The sequence below is a fragment of the Poecilia reticulata genome, chromosome 15 (genome assembly GCF_904066995.2).
Source record: "Poecilia reticulata chromosome 15, P_reticulata-male-v2, whole genome shotgun sequence".
Lineage (NCBI taxonomy): Eukaryota > Metazoa > Chordata > Actinopteri > Cyprinodontiformes > Poeciliidae > Poecilia > Poecilia reticulata.
In genome coordinates, this window is record NC_088844.1 from 17,763,484 (window position 1) to 17,781,453 (window position 17,970).

At 39.5% G+C, this 17,970-nt stretch overlaps 2 protein-coding genes across 7 annotated transcripts in view; one reads left to right on the top strand and one right to left on the bottom strand.

The window, feature by feature from the left end:
- The window catches only part of ptpn20 (protein tyrosine phosphatase non-receptor type 20), a 32,945-nt gene extending 29,061 nt beyond the window's left edge, over positions 1-3,884 (bottom strand). For both annotated transcript variants that reach the window (XM_008429711.3, XM_008429712.2), the window contains exons 1-3: positions 3,600-3,884; positions 572-719; positions 236-399 (exon numbers count right to left, since the gene is read on the bottom strand). In XM_008429711.3, the coding sequence (XP_008427933.1) occupies positions 236-399; positions 572-695 (288 nt within the window). In that variant the 5' untranslated portion in view covers positions 696-719; positions 3,600-3,884. The remainder of the gene's footprint in view (positions 1-235; positions 400-571; positions 720-3,599) is intronic.
- A 155-nt stretch (positions 3,885-4,039) lies between these two features.
- mapk8a (mitogen-activated protein kinase 8a) lies at positions 4,040-17,545 on the top strand. Of its 5 annotated transcripts, none has more exons than XM_008429708.3 (12): positions 4,040-4,152; positions 9,651-9,817; positions 10,955-11,084; positions 11,235-11,293; positions 11,400-11,538; positions 12,158-12,323; positions 12,559-12,630; positions 13,754-13,936; positions 14,033-14,157; positions 14,288-14,351; positions 15,823-15,900; positions 16,793-17,545. In XM_008429708.3, exons 1-12 carry the CDS (start codon positions 4,051-4,053, stop codon positions 16,984-16,986), a joined length of 1,479 nt encoding a protein of 492 aa, XP_008427930.1. In that variant the 5' UTR covers positions 4,040-4,050; the 3' UTR covers positions 16,987-17,545. The 5 variants fall into 5 exon arrangements, with proteins under 5 accessions (XP_008427930.1, XP_017164452.1, XP_008427929.1 ...); XM_017308963.2 differs by lacking the exon at positions 4,040-4,152 and adding an exon at positions 6,812-7,032; XM_008429707.3 differs by lacking the exons at positions 4,040-4,152; positions 12,559-12,630 and adding exons at positions 9,072-9,241; positions 13,016-13,087.
- Positions 17,546-17,970: the final 425 nt, after the last annotated feature.

Sequence of the window (17,970 nt, forward strand, 5' to 3'; positions counted from 1 at the left end):
GTGTCCTGAAATTTTGCATTCTCAGGAAAACCACATCTGCTTATGAGAGCCCTGACTTGGTAATCAGTTCTGTCAGTTGTAAGGTGAAAAGGTCCTGATATGAAAATAAAGATAAAAAAAACAAGCAACAACAACAACAAAACAGCAACTGCTACATAGCTGCTGCTTCTACCACAAAGGTCTTTTAATCTTTTAAACGAGGTGGTAAGACAGGGATTAGGACCCAAGCACTGACCCTATCAGTGGCAGGTTTGGTTGAGCCGGCACGGTCCTGCAGCATCTCGGGAGCAGCAAATGCAGATACCTCATCTGATAGGCCACAGTTCTTAAAAGCTAAGGTGCCAGTGGCTGACAGCAGCAAGGAGGTGGGGCTGATGATGCTGCACATGTTGTTGTGACCTGAAAAAGATGAGAAGTCCAGGAAAATAGCATGCACAAAGATGTCATTCCACAAGTGACTGTGGGTCAAACTGACTTCCAAACAACACTGGAACGACAACGAGGTGTGGTCACAGCAAAGAAGCGCGTTATGTGAGCCAGTAACGAGGAGAGGCTATCTGAAACGCTTTACCCTTATAAGAGACATCCATTAAACACTCTGCAGCGCCCAGCAGCAGGGACCAGATCTCCTCCTCCAGCAGAGGTCCCCCCCGAGCCTCCAGCACCTCAGCTAATGTAACAAATGTGCTGCTCATTCTGGCCACATTCCACACACACACCTGGAAACACAAAGAGCACAAATAAAACACGAAAAGCTGAGACGTCATTCTTAAAATATATACCTGTAAATCATATCGATGTTTTGTAACGTTAAATGTAAATGGAGCTAAATACAAAAAAAAAAATGAAGAAACACCCCAGATTGGAAAAGCACTGGAATGATTATCAGGTTTTCAGCAAATACGTTAATTGAAGCTAAGTGACGCAGTAAACATGCATGTTGTAAAACCCCCACAGATCATTAGTTTTTATTAAGATGCACTACAGCAGAAGCTAAGATTACTGTTCTGACATTGTAAGGAGAGAATCCTTAGAAATAAGATAAGAATAACAAAGACTCTGTTGGTAAACACATATGCTGGATTTTCCATGGATCTCAGCACTTTAATTAAATTAGACTAATCAATTACTGAGGTAGGTCTTTTCAAGAAGCATTCAGCTGTCATGTTTGCTCCATCAAATCTTCTTTTTTTTAGTTATTTTCACTGAGTTTATCTACATCTTTCATTGCGATAATACAATTGTTGGTCTGCTTTTAATGTAACAAAGCAACTCAATTACTTTAGGCCTCAATTAATCCCTCTCTTTAAAATGAACTTGTCCTTGGCTTACAAGATTAAATGTGTGGCAGAATAAAACAAACACACTTATCACTAATTACATTGTAATGCTAAGAGTCACAATGTGTTTAATTGAAATCCTACGTTTTAGTGCTGCTGAGTACATTGTTATTATAACATTTACCAAAATCTCCTGTAAGAAGCACTAAGGGCAGCCAGTGTTGTACCACTGTTTTACAGCCATAGTTTGGCTCTAAACCATGTCATTGTAGCTCTGACTGTTAAGAGTAGTCAAAGAAGAAAATAGGAGGTTCACACAGTCATTAGTGAATTTTTGAGGATATAACTTTTAAGGAATGCAACAAGCAAACAAAACGTGTACTAGATTTACTAGCTGATCTTCAAAACAAGTTCTGAAAACTTGTTTTGCACTTAACTTTGTACCAACCAGTAGAGCTGCACAATATACACTGCTCAAAAAAATAAAGGGAACACTTAAACAACACAATATAACTCCAAGTAAATCAAACTTCTGTGAAATCAAACTGTCCACTTAGGAAGCAACACTGATTGACAACGGGGATCCTCGTCGGGTCAATCAGTGTTGCTTCCTACAGTTTGATTTCACAGAAGTTTGATTTACTTGGAGGTATATTGTGTTGTTTAAGTGTTCCCTTTATTTTTTTGAGCAGTATATATCAAATCAAAGTTGCCTTCTTATCATCAGTATGTGCAAAACTGCAACAGCAAAGGATTGTTTGGATGCTATCTTTAATAACAATTTAAATTTCAAGGGTCTTGCATTCACACTTTGTGTGCCAGTAATATATTTGGCCAGCTGGATCCACTTTCCCCACTCTCAATCTCCTCACCTCATACGTTGGTGATGGAAAATACGGAAGAGCAGGGAGACTTGATCTTAACTGAAACTGAAATTTCCATTACAACATTCAAAAATGACACTGTTGGTAGGGCTTTGTTTAGCCCTACCAACCGGCATTAAAATTGAATTTGAAAGCATTAATATAACAAGGAAAAAATGAGAACATTTAGAACTAGAATTAGTATTTAACTAGATTATCTATTAGTATCTAACTAGAATTTTGTATTGGAACTGGTCAGGGATTATATTGTATCCAATTGATTTTATTATGTCATTCTAAATTAGAGAAGTAGAGATGCAACTATAAGGCCGATACCAAGTTCTCTCTTTCTATTACATCTGGAAGTTTGAGATTTTGATTAATTCCTTTTAAAGAAAAAAGCGTGACACAAAAGATAAATAAAAACCCTGCTTGTATTAGGTGCATAGTTTTGGATCAAGGGGTCAGAAGAAATTTTATTTAGCTCAAACAAAAAAACTTAATCAAATCCCATTTTGCTGGTTTGCTGATTTATAGACTGCTAACAATTGAAGCTATTCAATTTTACACACTTACACACACTCAGATAAAAGGTCAGAGCTGATGAAAGAAAAACAGGCTGGCGGATTGTGTTTACTGGCCTGTTGATTGCTGCATCTCCATATCTGTACACCTGAATATGAATTAGGCTGGTTTCTCTTGTAAACAACCTGAAGATAGTATTTTTTATATATATATATAAACAAACTGAGTAGAACTGAATAGGACTGAACTGCATCAAACTGAACTGAACAGAGTTGAATTAAACTAAACTGAACTGAAACAAATCATATTAAAGTTTATTTTCTTCTTTGTTTAATCTCAAAATCTGCGATTCATTTTCTGTTCATGTATCTCTATTTCTCAAGACCTAGATCATATAATCAGACATATCTGAAGTCATCTCCATGTGTCTGGGAAACATTTTTGTGGCAACTGCAACAATGTTTCTTTTATAAGCTGTTTACCACAACTAGCTCAGTCATTTCTGTAGTTCCAAACCTGTCTATCACAAAAACTCTCGGTGAATGTCTGATAAATGAAATAGGAAACGCACGCTAACACAGACCAGCATAATACGATGAGGTACATAGAAGAGCTAAAATGTGCTTAGAGTAAATTAGGCCAACATGCCTCCTTGGGATCGAGTTCTCCTGAAACTCCATGTTACAAGTTACTTATGGGATGAATCACATGAGCATCTAGACTGTTTATCTTTTGCTCTGATAAGCACTAACATAAAGGCTGTACTATGCAGTGTCAACACTGGGTGTCTCGTTCTGTCTCAAATCTCCATTAACCAACAGATCACCATTATAAAACTGTAAATAGACCAATTGCAGTTGTGCAAATTGCCAGAAAACACACTGAAACGAAGGTGACACAGAATAAACACAAAAAACAAAACAAAAATTACCTGGCAGCATATGTAACCAGTTTCTGATCCTGTGTAGATTATTTATCTTCAGTGCTCCCACCACAGATCCAAAGCAATCTCTGCGATCATCGCAATGCCGCTGTGATGTCCTCCCAGTAAAGGCTGCTCGATCCTGGCAGGTGATTCATCAATGACATTAACTATACATGGAGCCTGAATCGTTCGCTCTCTACACCCCAAGCAGATCTTCTGCCGAAGAAATCAAACTTTTTCTCTCTCCCCCCCCTCTCTCTTTCTTTCTCTTTTTTTTTTTTTTTACAGCAATTGCCTCTATTCTTAGCCTCTCTGCTTTTAAACACTTGATTGGATTAACATCGCGGTTTGACAGCGACAGGTCAGAGCCACCAATAAGCGGGTGGTATGAGATCAGCTACACCGATTTAACTAAATCCGTCTGACGCCCAAAGGTGCGGTGGATCCCCGGGGGTAGATGCGCTGCTACGCTGAAGCCTGGGAAGGACGAAGCATCCCGCTGCTGCAGGGCAGCTCCCCGACGATGATCATAACACTGCGGGCTCTCTTCGAACAAGGGGTAAGAAGATGTATAGTAGCTCTGCCTTGCTGCTGGGAGTCCTGTCCATGCCGCTGCGCTCAGCGTCTGTCTGCAGGCCCCGGGATATCTGCACAGAGGCAGGATTTAAAAAAAAAAAGAAAAGCAAAAAAGCAAAAAAGAAAGAAAGAAAAACGATCCGGGGTTATGAGGTAAGGAGCATGTGTCCTGCCGCTGAGCGCGGAGTTAACGCAAATTTACCGAATGTCCTCCTGGGCACCGCTTTGGAGTCACATGCGCAGAGCATGGCACGGCCGTTGTAGCGTATAGAAATGATGCATGAGCTGTAGATGGTGCCCTCACGTTGTTCTACTATGCTGTTCAGATTTCTGCAGAGCCAATGAATGTCCTTGTCCTCAATTTAGACCCCACTCTGGACAGATTTAAAAAATATGCTTTTACAGATCAGACCATTGAAAATATGACATTAAACTGAAATTAAAGGGAGGTGGCGACTGTATTGTTATTAGCCTGCAAATCTAATAAGTTTACTAACAGGTTCTTGATGTAAAAAAAAAAAAGTGTCCACATAAACGATGTAAAACCAAATTGTCTTCTTGAATTTTTTCAAATGTTGACACAATCACAAAAGTCAATGCAGTTTATTGGGATTTGCTTTGACAGACATAAAGGTGTGCTAGGTTTAAGAACTTTAACAAATAAAACACCAGTGTTAGATTTGTTTATGACAGGAGGAGAACCATTAGTCATGCAAGAAAGAAGCTTTCAAGTCACCACATATTGGGGACCAAGAAAACATCTGGTAGAAGGCGCTGTGGAAATGGAACCTTGATTTTACTTTGTAGACTTCATAGAAAATGCACATTATCCTCAAAAAACAATTTCCCTAGAAAAATATAGAGGGAGTAGTAAAATCATGGTGTGGGAATACTTTTATTCAGGATCCCCGCTAACCAGAAGAAAAACTGCTCACCGTTGACAGGAAGATGGAAAAGGCAAATACAGGGATACTAAGAAAACCTATTAGAGGGCCTTTAGTGTTACTTTGAGATATTGCTATAGATTATTAGCTTGGTAAATATAAGCAGTTTAATGTGGAAAATCCCAAAATGGATTAGGTGAAGCTTGTTGATATTTGCTTTATCAGGAATGACTTAAGAGATAAAAAGAATGGAAACATTTACTTTCAGTACAAAAAGTGAATAACAGTGACCCAGGAACAAGCTCTAGCAAGGGACGTTAGACCACCAGTTATAAATGTGTGTTCATAAATATGTTCATGGGTTTGTGTGTAAGTTAGGATAGTTGAAAATACACAGTAAGCTATTCATTTATAGTGTTTATGTGTCCAATTTCACTCTCTTTGCTAGTTTCTACCTATATCATATTTGATATGTGAAGTACCTCCCTTTACATAAAAGCATATCTATATGTTAGAACGGTCCAATCAAAGGCCAGTCCTACATCCAATTCGGGCTGCACAGTGGCGCAGTTGGTAGAGCTGTTGTCTTGCAGCAAGAAGGTTCTGGGTTCGATTCCCGGCCCCGGTCTTTCTGCATGGAGTTTGCATGTTCTCCCTGTGCATGCGGGAGTTTTCTCCGGGTACTCCGGTTTCCTCCCACAGTCCAAAAACATGACTGTCAGGTTAATTGGCCTCTCCAAATTGCCCCTAGGTGTGAGTGTGAGTGTGTGTGTGCATGGTTGTGTGTCCTGTGTGTCTCTGTGTTGCCCTGCGACAGACTGGCGACCTGTCCAGGGTGTACCCCACCTCTCGCCCGGTACGCTAGCTGGAGATATGCACCAGCATCTCTCCCGACCCCAAGAAGGGACAAGGGTGTAAGAAAATGGATGGATGGATGGATGGATAGAACGGTCCAATCAAAGGCCAGTCCTACATCCAATTCGGAATGTATGGCAGGACTTCAAAAAATGTTGTTGACATTACACCATTACCCCCAACTGTGCCTGAGGTATAAAAGACATGAAATATTTAAATATCCAAACATATCATAGAGACTTCAAGTTGCAATTGCAACAATTGATCCAAAGTAGCTATTGTAGGGGGTTGAACACATAATCAAGCCATTCTTTTCAGATTTTTATTTGTCATTTTTTATTTTTGGAAAATCATGTATTCATTCATGCAACAATTATGCAGTGCTTTCTGTTGGTCACATAAAATTTAAAGACATTATACTGGAGTTTATGGCTTTGATCTAGCAAATTGTACAATGCCAGGGGTTTCTCTCAAGAAGAAAATCAAGAATTGCCCAATTTGAGGACATTGATCTTCAAAGACAGGTTGCAGAGGAATCAGTTTTCCCTGAAACTTCGTATGTTCAGACATGATAAACGTGTTTTTGACCTCCTGACTGCTCAGTGATTCGTACCACTTCCTCCCGGGTCGTCTTTGTCAAAATTGTCTGACATTTAAAAAATTTGCATGCAGTGGCAACATGCAGCCTCGATTTGTTGTAGCATAATTGGAAACAGGAAGTAACTAATCAAAGCGGAGCCAGACGCAGAAAGATTAACGTAACCTATCGAGGAGAGAACGGAAGTAGACCAAAACATTGTTTCATTTGCATAGATGGGCAGACGGAAGGAAGGCAGGAAGGATGGATGCATGGAGGAGGAGGCGGTGGGTGTGTCTCTGCCTGTGTGTGACGCGCCGCTGGGACGCATGCCCTGTGTGCGCACTGCGCGTCCTGGCCTGTCAGTAGCAACCGGTTGGAAACGTAGGCAATGAAATTGGTGAGGTCACGTATTTTTAAGCCGCACGACGGGATAAACCATCCTTCAGCGGCGGCATAAACAATCGGGGAGCCGCTCCGGATCGGTTCGAAGTTCGCCGGATCCGCTTTAGAACAGGATCGATCCCTTGTTGATTTGATGACAGAGGTAAGATGAGGATTCACACCTCAGCTCCTCAGACTGCGCTGCTCATTGTTTGGGCCGTGGGGGGAGGGTCGTAAATCGTTGCGTGCATGCTGCTTCAGCCCCTTACTTTTACATTGCAGCCCCATTTATCCCCCAGTTCATGATTGCTCCCGCCGTTGTATGATAAAATAGCTGCAGCGTTCAAATTAGGCACAGGCTCTACAGTCAGCACCAACAGCGCACTCTGTCATATTACGATGTGGGTGCCATTATTATCGCTGCCATAATAATGTGCCTGTGTGCGGCGTCCAGCCGGCTTAATCTGGCTGCATCAGTTCAGTATGCATGTCTGTCTCCTGATGCAGCACTTCAGTCATTTTCCTTCAACCGCCTCCGTCAGGACGAAAAGGGGCTACTGCTGTCAATTTAGATTGCAATCAAAGTAACCGCGGGGTTTACCTTGATTTCCTTTCAGGATGAGGGATTTAGAAGCAGGAGGTCTCCTATTTTTGTTTTATTTGCTAGGCTAATGTTTCCTACGAAAAAAAGAATAGTATTTTTCAAGAATATTTCTCGTTTTAAATAGTTCCAAGCAGTAGCATTTTGTGAGCAGTTATAACCCACATCATGTGCATACATGATGTGGGTTATAACTGCTACTGCAGGACACTTCAGCCACAAAAGGTCATTACAAAAGAAGCTCTCTCTTCAGAATCTTGTATTGAGAATATTAATGGAAAGTTAAGTGGAAGGAAAAGTGGGATAGGAACAGGTGCACAAGTGGAGTCACACAATATATCAAATTGCAATCGTTCTCATAACTTTATGCATTATCACAATTGTGAAGGAATGCTTGGATGCAATGCTTTGGAGGTTATTTATTTAAGGTCAGATGCAACTTGGCAACATGGTCTATGAGTAGAATGGCATTTCTGTGTTAATCTCCTTTTTATTGCGTTTTGTAATATGCAGACTTTTCTAAGAAACTAAATATGAGGTGTTCATTAGCTGTAAGCTATAAGTGAATCAACAATAAATTAGTGCAAAACATCACTCTTGTGTTATGAATCTACATTAGTTTGACATTTTTAAGGAATTACAAAAACAAACTTCCACATGTTTTAATTTGTTAAAATGTTCATGTAAATTTTGGGTTTTAATAATTGGTTTTATTCAGCGTTTTATATAAACCAAGATTTTAGTCTATTTTAAGCACTAAATTCACAAAGCAACGTTACAGTAGCAGCAAACATTTCACATGATTTACCACCTTCCATTTCAAATTAATTTCTGAGTAAACTGAGCTGCTTACTGCAACATGAGAGGAATTCTGTGTATTAAAAATATTGGTAGAAAATGGATAAAAACGGAGAAGTCAGAGCATAAAATAAGTCTAATAATGTGAAGCACATTATTTCGAAAAGGCTTGAACCAGAGAGGCTGTGCAGCAGGCGGAAGGTTCTGCTTTTGATGCTTGCCTCATGGCAGCACGTCAGAAAGTTAATGGGAAGTGTTTGACGAGTATGACATGTTTCTGCATCCACTCTGAGAAAGATCCTGGACTGAAGGTGAACACTCCGGTGACCCTTTAAGCTGCCGTCACCGTCCTCTGCAGGACCCTGTTGTATGTGATATTGCGGCTGGAGTACCGGCTCAGATTCCGTACTCGAGAGCAGTTTCAGAGCACTGATGTGTTTTGTGTGTGACTGACCCAAAAATGCAATCTGAAAGTTTGTGATTGATTTCAGGGGAATTTGTTGATTTGACAGATGATCCCATTAATATTTACGGCTGTGAGTGTGTCTGTTGGAATTTATGGCATCTAAAGCTGCAAAGTGAGAAAACCTCTTTGTAATGCCTCAATTTTGATTCCTTTCACTGACAACCGCAAAAAGAAAACATCAACTGAATTCAAGACATCACAACTCTAATAAGCACAGCTGCCTTCCTGTCTGAATTATAAAAAGAAGCTGCACGTCTATTTTCATTTCTGCGAGGGAGGTGGATGTTACGGACGTCTTTGTGACGTTGGCGGAACAGAAGGGGAGCTGACTCACTTCGTTCTGGCAATTATTTCCCTCATATGGACTCGGCGTCGGCTGTGTGGATGACCGAGGAGGGTGGTGGCACTGTTTATGCAGAGCTGGAGAAAATGAAAGATCTGTTTGAGCTTCATGTAATCAAACAGTCGACAGTCTCCACTGGCACAAACCTTCGTTTTGTGTTTAAGGTGAGGCCACAGTGCCTTTGTGCAAATGCAAATGTGTCTGTGAAAGACCCCGCTTGTAGAAGCGAGCTGTCTCAGAGGAATTATCGCCATGGTTGGTTTTCCAGCGTGGCACAGTCACCCGGAGTTCTGTTGCATGCGATGGAGCAGAGCTCTGATTTGCTTGCTGTTCTGCCATCGCCAATGATGACATCCAATCTTTAGTCCATGTGGGTTTCCAGGATTTGCTGAGAAAGGAAACTGCATTGCATCAGTGTGAAATGCAGCAGTGTCTAAACAGTTTTCTTGAGTGCAGGATTTTCTTCTTCCGTTGCTGTTTTTCGCTACTTGCCACTCGCCTCAGCAACTCCTGCGATATCCGTGGAGTCAGTCTCGCTCTGCTAGATACTCAAACCTGTTTCCTTCTTCACAGAGGACATTTTTGGATGCACAGAAAGCAGTAATAGAAGACTTTGCCATGAACAAAAACAAGAGAGACAGGGAGTTCTACAGTGTAGACGTCGGGGATTCAACGTTTACAGTACTGAAGCGATACCAGAATCTAAGACCCATCGGCTCAGGAGCACAGGGAATCGTCTGGTGAGTGGTTCAACATCCTCCTTGTTCTGCTAACACCTATGCTGTGAAAAAATAGGTGACTCTGCGCTACACGTCACTGAACATTTGATCAATAAACTTTTGGTGCTATTTTTGTGTTAAATTTTGTGTTGGTTATACTTTTTTTATTAGAAATGCACTGAGCAATTGGCTCATAATCTAAATAATTTCTTTTTTTTGTTTGATTGACCCTGACTAGTGTTCAGTTGGAATCTCACATTAGCTATGCCTTTTTATTTTTAAAAGATATTTATTAAGAAATGAACTTTGTACATTGAGAAATTGTCCTAAATTAAAAATTTTAGGGCAGTTTTCAGCTTGTTTGGTCCTAGCTTGTGTTCAGCCACTCAAAAACCTTAATCATGCTCGGTCCCAATCATTGATTGTACCATACAAAGTGCCAGATCGAGCTGACAACAATGCTTTTTAATGTGAAAAAAAAAACACACAGTTGGCTATTTTCAGTATCATAATGTCAGAGAAGAAGTCATTTAAAAGAAAACTGTATATTTTGCATGTTGACATGACTGCAGTTCATTTTGGCTGCGAAAGAGAGAGCATGACTTTCAGCAGATACTAGGAAGCCTCAATAGTCAAGTTGGGTTTTTTTTTCCTTTAAAGCCAAAAATGTTAGAAATGTTGCCAACCTTTTTGAAATCTGTCAAGAGATGAATCAACATTCATTTTGTACCTTATGCTGAGTGTGCTGTTCAGCTGAGTAGTTGCACAAATCGTGGTATTAGGTGGTAAGGCCAGTTTAAGATGGTGACTCCATGAACTTTTTTATTTTCACATTTTATAGCAACTACATTGTCTCACACATGTTAACATTTAATTTCCTTATGCAAAAAAATTGACTGTTCATATCAGTAAGACTGAAGAAAGCAGTTCTTCAGTCTTCCTAAATTAAAGTTTCTAAAGAGAAATTCTAATTGGCTTAATCTAAATTGGTTGGTCAAACCTATACGAAAACCTGACAGTGGGAAAAAAAATGGTAACAAAAACCAGAATGGTGCATCTCTACATTTTATTGCTTTTGACTTATTTGAGAGAGAGTAAAGGCCTTGATGTCAGCTGTTGCCTTTTTGATGCATTTCTCTTGCTATCTTTGTCCTTCAGCTCTGCTTATGACCAAATCCTTGAACGAAATGTTGCCATCAAGAAGCTGAGTCGACCCTTTCAAAATCAAACCCATGCTAAGAGGGCGTACAGAGAGCTAGTCCTAATGAAATGTGTCAATCACAAAAATGTAAGTGTGCCACTATTTTAACATGCAAAATAGCTGTGTCCTCTATTTCACAAGTAGATGACACGGAGAAAGAGCATTTTGTGTGGCCTGAGCATGTTTAAACGGATGCGAAGTCCCAACCTAGTTATTTTTTTTAATTTCTATTCACAGATCATTGGCCTGTTAAATGTATTCACGCCACAAAAATCGCTAGAAGATTTCCAAGATGTGTAAGTCAATAAAAATAGCCTGTGCAGTTATGGGAATCAGACCTTGCTGTACCTGTTGCCAAGATGACTCTCTGCCAGGATCATGAACCCTTTTCTTTTCTACCAGATACTTGGTAATGGAGCTGATGGATGCCAACCTGTGTCAAGTGATTCAAATGGAGCTGGACCATGAGAGGCTGTCATACCTGCTCTATCAGATGTTGTGTGGCATCAAACACCTCCACGGTGCCGGGATCATACACAGGGTGAGCAGCAGCTGGCCACAAATATACAGCCTGAAGTTGGGCCAATGTTCTGAGGTGTAAAGTCCTGAGCTGGTAAACCTGCTGTGATACGTGACACTAAAGTGTAAGGGCATGCAGTCAAGTGGCATGATTAGAGGATCACTGGATGAATATAGTCCTTTAACTACTGACAAAAGCATTTTATAAAAACTCTAGGTACAATGTAAAACAACTATTTGGTATTGCAATAATCTCTGCTAAAAATATGCATGTATAAAATGTTAACAGACTGAGCCTAAAATCAGAGAGACCAATCTCAAATGTCAAGTAACCTTGAACAAACTACAGAATTTCCTGCACATTTTGTGTAGCTGACATCAGCTGATGCAGCCTACTATCCTCCAAATTGAGAATGACAAAATGTATCATTTTGCCATATGCATCAGTAACTAGAAGGACACTCGGAGAGCATATCCTCATAGTTTGAAGGAAAACAGACCAGTCTGCCCGAACCAGACTGGTCTTGGTTTGGGCACTGGTCTCACTTTTACATTGATTCTATAAAAGTGAGAATCTCAGCTGCCCGTCAGATACAGCCCCCTCCTAACTGATTAACCTGATTAATGTCATTTTTTTTCAGGATCTGAAGCCCAGCAATATAGTTGTCAAGTCTGATTGCACGCTGAAGATTTTGGACTTTGGCTTGGCTCGGACGGCAGCCACAGGCCTCCTGATGACGCCATATGTGGTTACACGCTACTACAGAGCACCAGAAGTTATCCTGGGCATGGGCTACCAGGCCAATGGTGAGTGATTAGTTTAACACAGCATCTGTTGTCCAATGTTTCTATTTTGGGAACAGAAATACATATACATTTGTTGAACTAAATCTAGCTGTAACTCGGGGATCCACTTGATGCCTGTTCTAAAAAGAAAAGCTAATTGTAAGAAAATGCTCACTAACAAGCTTGTTATGTGTAACTAACCTGTTGCTCTGCATTCCTCACTTCTTTTAATGGTTAATGTGGTCTACTTCATTAGTGGACATATGGTCTGTGGGCTGCATTCTGGCAGAAATGGTTCGCCATAAAATCCTTTTCCCTGGAAGGGACTGTATCCTTCTGTCTGCCGAGTATGTCCTCTACTTTGATAGTCTTCATAAAAGCCTTTTGATTGTGTTTGACTTTTTCCTTTGTTTGTTTTTTAAAGCTATTTGGTTTGAAATTACATAAAAATGCTAATACGCACAAGTCAATTAATCTCCAATTGGTAGATGTTGGTTGCACATACATTTTGACATGAACATGGTCTCTGGCTTTTTTTTTTCTCTCATGCAGCTTGCTCATTGCTGAATGGTCTACATCTTCATCATTGCGCCTTTGCCATTGTCTTTGGTTTTCTCTCACTTTATTTGTTTTTACGTAATTTTTTTTCTCTCTATCATTTATTTGCATGTTCACCTGTCTGTCTTCGCTGTCTTCCTAATGTCCATCCCAAGTGGATGTGTGGTCAGTGGGATGCATTGTGGCCGAGATGATCAGGGGGAGTGTTTTGTTCCCTGGCACTGATCGTATCCTTCCCCTCATTGATCAACATGTCATCATTTCATTATGAAGACGCCCACAACCATGAATGCTTCTTCTGTTGTCGTTTTCTATCCATCATACTCTCCATGACCTACATTGCTTGTGCTGCTGCACCCACCTATGAAACCTTGAAGTCACCTTTGTGATAAATGGTACTAGTGAGTGTGTGGCATCTGCTTTACTTTGTGTTGAATATCTGTAGAGTTGCTTGAAAGTTTCTGAAACTTACAATTGGCCATATCTCTGCATAAATAAGCATTTTGATGTAACAGCCAAGAGTTTTTCACAAGCCCCATACATGTAATTCAAGTGTTCCCAATTAAGATGAGTTAGGAAAAAAAGTGATTTGGACATTGTTACCATTTAGGTAAATTGCATATGATGGGGATAATTTTGTGCATCTATAGAACTTGTGATGATTTTTCATTATGTCCTCACTTTTAACTTGCGTTTAAAAACGAAATAATATACTGTTAATCATTACTTTCAACCTTCTGCTCTTAATTTTACTCTGTGTGTGTTCTTCTGTTTATATGAAATCACAAGAGTTGCATTTAACTTTTGCACCCCAAAACAAAGTTAAATGTCAAGCTGCCCTTCTGGTAGCCTGTGTTTGTGTGAGGTCCTTTCCTTTAACATTTCCACATCAGATATCGACCAGTGGAACAAGGTGATTGAGCAGCTAGGCACTCCATCTCAGGATTTTCTAATGAAACTGAATCACTCAGTGAGAACGTATGTAGAAAACAGACCGCGGTATGCCGGATACACTTTTGAGAAGCTCTTCCCAGATGTGCTCTTCCCTGCTGACTCTGATCACAACAAACTGAAAGGTATGCAACATCCTCTGTACAATAAAAGCAAATAGATTTTTATTTGTTTCTTATGAATACCATTGCACCATATCTGCTTGTGGTATCTTGTTGCAGCAAGCCAAGCCAGAGACCTGTTATCCAAGATGCTGGTGATTGATGCGTCAAAGCGCATCTCTGTGGATGAAGCCCTGCACCACCCATATATTAATGTTTGGTACGATCCTGCTGAAGTGGAAGCGGTGAGTGGGTCTCTGGAGAGATGAGCAGAATACACAAGCTTTTGTCACATTGCGTAACGTGCCATTTCTCTTGCTGTACCAGGATGCCGTTCAAATCAAATTTGCTTTTCTGTTCTGGTTTTATTTTTAGCCGCCTCCAAAGATCCCAGACAGGACACTGGATGAAAGAGAGCACACTGTGGAGGAGTGGAAAGGTTGGACAACCTGGTCATCTTCCTAGCTCTGCGCTTAACATATTCATTTGTTGTTGACTTAGTTTGAAACGCATAAATAAAGATGCACCAATGTTTCCATCCCTGAAAATGCTCCAAGCAAACATTTTTGATTGCCTTTATCATTTAAACTTAGTTTAAAAAAATAAAAATAATAGTAATAATAAACAGTTAACAGTTTTTTTAGGTAACTTATTAAAAAAAACATGACATTGGAATGGAAAACTATTTCTATTTTTGAATCTTAAATGTATATTTCCTATTTTCACCATTTGTAGTAGTGCAGTGATAATAATTGAGAAATAGGAGGAATTGGAAAGTGTGGCTTGCCTTTGTATTTCACTCAATAGAGTAGAAGGACTTCTTGCTACTAAAAGAGCAGAATATTAAGCTCTGTGAGATGGGAGCATATTTTCAAATAATTCCCCCACTTGAATTACCCAGATCTGCTGCCCATCATTCTGCTGTCCCACAAACAGTCGGATGTGAAAATGATTTCAGGGCAGGATAAAATGCAATACAGTCCCACAGAGAGCAGGTAACCCAGTATCCACATTCTCAGCAGCAAGCATGGGATCCTAATCAACACACCAGGGTTTCATAGAATCAAAATAAAACGTTTTAAGGGCACATTTGAAATATTATCTTAATTTTGTGTGCTACCCTTTCAAATGCTGCCATGAGAAACTGCCCGCCTGATTTACACAGTTTTTTTGTTTTGTTTGTTTTTCTGTAACGTTCCCTAACAAATGTCTGAGATATTCACATAACTGCTGATTAACTGAGATTAAGTTACACAGGTTGATGTACAACCAAGTCAGGCAACTTCTGGAGGAAGTTGGTTTTACGAGATTAGTGATTCTGAGGAAAGGGGGTTAAATGCAAATGTATGCCACACTTATGAGATTTTTATTGATAAAATAGTTTGAAAACATTTCACTTCCACTGTATAATTAAACACAAATTTTATCACAAAAATTCCAATAAGATACACAGTAGTTTGATAAGATGTGACAAAGTTAAGGGGTATGAAAACATTTGCAAGCTACTATATGTATGGAAAAGAATAACTGGATTTTTTTATTTTATTTTTTTCACATTTGGATTTGTTACGAGTTCAAAGCATTTTAAATTTTATGTTTTTTCTACTGTGAGGAATATGATTCTGTCCTGCATAGGAAAGACTGTGATTAAATATCAGTTTCAGTCGTGCAGCACGATGAGCTCATCTCAATGCCTGTCAGGTGATAATGACCCTCTCACTCATTTTTAGAAGGGTCACACACCAGCATGCCCAGTCCAAATTAGAATTGTGATGTTGTTTTGGGATGAGCAGTATGTTACGCACCCCAACCTTAGGCAAAAGATTTGATGTTCCTGAATATACCCATCGACAATTTCCATTAAACCACTGAGCTTGCCTTGACCCTTTGCTGCGCTTTTTGTTTTCCAGAGCTAATTTATAAGGAAGTGATCGAATGGGAGGAACGAACAAAAAATGGAGTGATCAGAGGTCAACCCACTGCTTTAGGTGAGTAATCACTATAACTTGGGTTAGTTAAAATATGGGAGAATTAGAGTAGATGCACCACCATGTTGATTATATAAACTTATGTCATTGGGATTAAATATTTCGTAAAGATTCCTTATTTTGCAATTATATCAAACCAAGAATAATGTGCTGTGCAGCCCCAAGGTAAATGTAAAATTTTACAATGACACTACCTAATATTCATTTGTTTTGAAACGACACAAGTAAGGGATTCTTTCTTCTTCAGGACTGACTTGAAAACCTGCCACAGCTGATAAATATTGGTAGTTGTTTGGTGTATTCTAAGAACAGGATTTTGAGCTCTTTTTATTCTTTCCAGTCGTGTTGCTTGAGCCATGATTTCTACTCTGAAAGAAGAACATGCAGCTCTGCTGAAAGCTGCAGAATTTTGTCACATTAGTCTCTGCAGCTGAGTTAAGCATGGCTTTATGGTTGTGCTGAGGGATGCAGAATGCTTTTTCGTTTTTACAGCATTTTATGAAGGCACACTTTTTATTTTTGAAGATTTGTTCGGTTAAATAAGAGCAATAAATTGTGGTGTAATTATTAATGATAACAAGTAATTTAACCAGTTTTTGCTCATAGTAGCATAACCTACTTATGAGAAAATGGCTGGAAATTAAAACATTTGTAGATTTTTTTTATCTACATTGTAGAGCTTGAGATGGATGTACGGATTTTTAAAAGACAGCAAAACTTTTAAGTAATTTTTTTTTATTTTCTTTATGTTCTAAACTTTGTAAAAATCACAATTTTGCATTTAGATCTTTAGCTGCTATGGTCCCCCTCTAAAGTCTGAGCTCATCAGAAAATGGCAGTGCTCTATATGTTTCAGTGAAACCTATACGTTTGCCTGTTTTTCGCAGCACAGGTGCAGCAGTGATCGACAGTCCTCCTCAGCCCACATCTTCCTCCTCTTCTTCTTCCTCCTCCTCCTCAGCCAACGACGTCTCCTCCATGTCCACAGAGCCGACCGATCCCGGCAGTGATCCCGCTTTGGGCTCCGAGACAGACAGCAGCTTGGACAGCCACACCTCCCTCAGTGCGCTGGCCTGCTGCAGATAACTACACAAGCACACATCTACTGTACATGTTCAAAACAAACCTTCCCTCATCAGCGTGTGTGTATGTGTGACGGGAGAGTGTTTAGGTAATTGTTAGTTTATAGAGTTGAGGATTTGATGTACAGTTTGTTCTTTGTCCCCCCGCCCCATCCCTCTACCTGACCTGTTCTGCTGTAAATTATTGTGGTTTGAATAAGGTGATATTATGATTACTGTATTTTTGCTGCAAGAGGCAAAATGCGAAAATGTTTTGACGTGAAACTGTGACGTATGTAGTGGGAAGGATATGAGTGTACTTTATCTACTGCTGTCTTTTTTTTACTTACTACTGCAGTCAAAAACCATATTGTATTGACTGCAAAATCATGTTGGGTATATTTTTTGCTTTTTGTGAACTTTGGAAGGAACATATATCAGTTCTCTCAGACAGTAGTTTATAGCACATTTCATCTTGAACTGTAATGATGCAAATGAATGATTTTTATTTTCAAGCTGTTACTAAGTTTTCTTGTAGAAAACAGATCTTGGTGTGTCCAAGTTAATATATTTCTTTTTACAAACCCGTCTGATTGTGTGTATCTGAACAATCTAATGACAGAGTTTGATTTTTTTTACTATAAAATAGTATTAAGATTTTTCCTTATTTGCAGACATAAATGTAATTTGTAGAAGAAGAAGGGGTGAATGTAGAGCAGAAAAATCTGATTTATAAGGAGCAGGGAAGTGCTGTGAAAAGCTAATATACAGAATTGGCCACATGTACTGGCTCCATGGTAAAGGTGTTGAAAAGCTGTAAAAATATATTTTAGTGCAATTGCATGATCTCACATGAAAAATACAGAAACTTGATCCCTTGACTTGAAATTTTGATAAATATTCAACCTCAAGGACAATTACTTTGTATGTGTGAGGGCAGGGGATAATTCATTTTAATAGTATTGATACCAATATTAATACCTGCTCTTTTCCCAATATTTTTAAACGT

Excerpts from the sequence above, each read along its gene's own strand:
- mapk8a (XM_008429707.3), top strand. The coding sequence starts at position 9,095 with ATGGACTCGGCGTCGGCTGTGTGGATGACCGAGGAGGGTGGTGGCACT. Across the intron at positions 13,088-13,753 it reads TTTGTTCCCTGGCACTGATC|ATATCGACCAGTGGAACAAG; the intron begins GTATCCTTCCCC and ends TTTCCACATCAG. Across the intron at positions 15,901-16,792 it reads AGGTCAACCCACTGCTTTAG|GTGCAGCAGTGATCGACAGT; the intron begins GTGAGTAATCAC and ends TTCGCAGCACAG.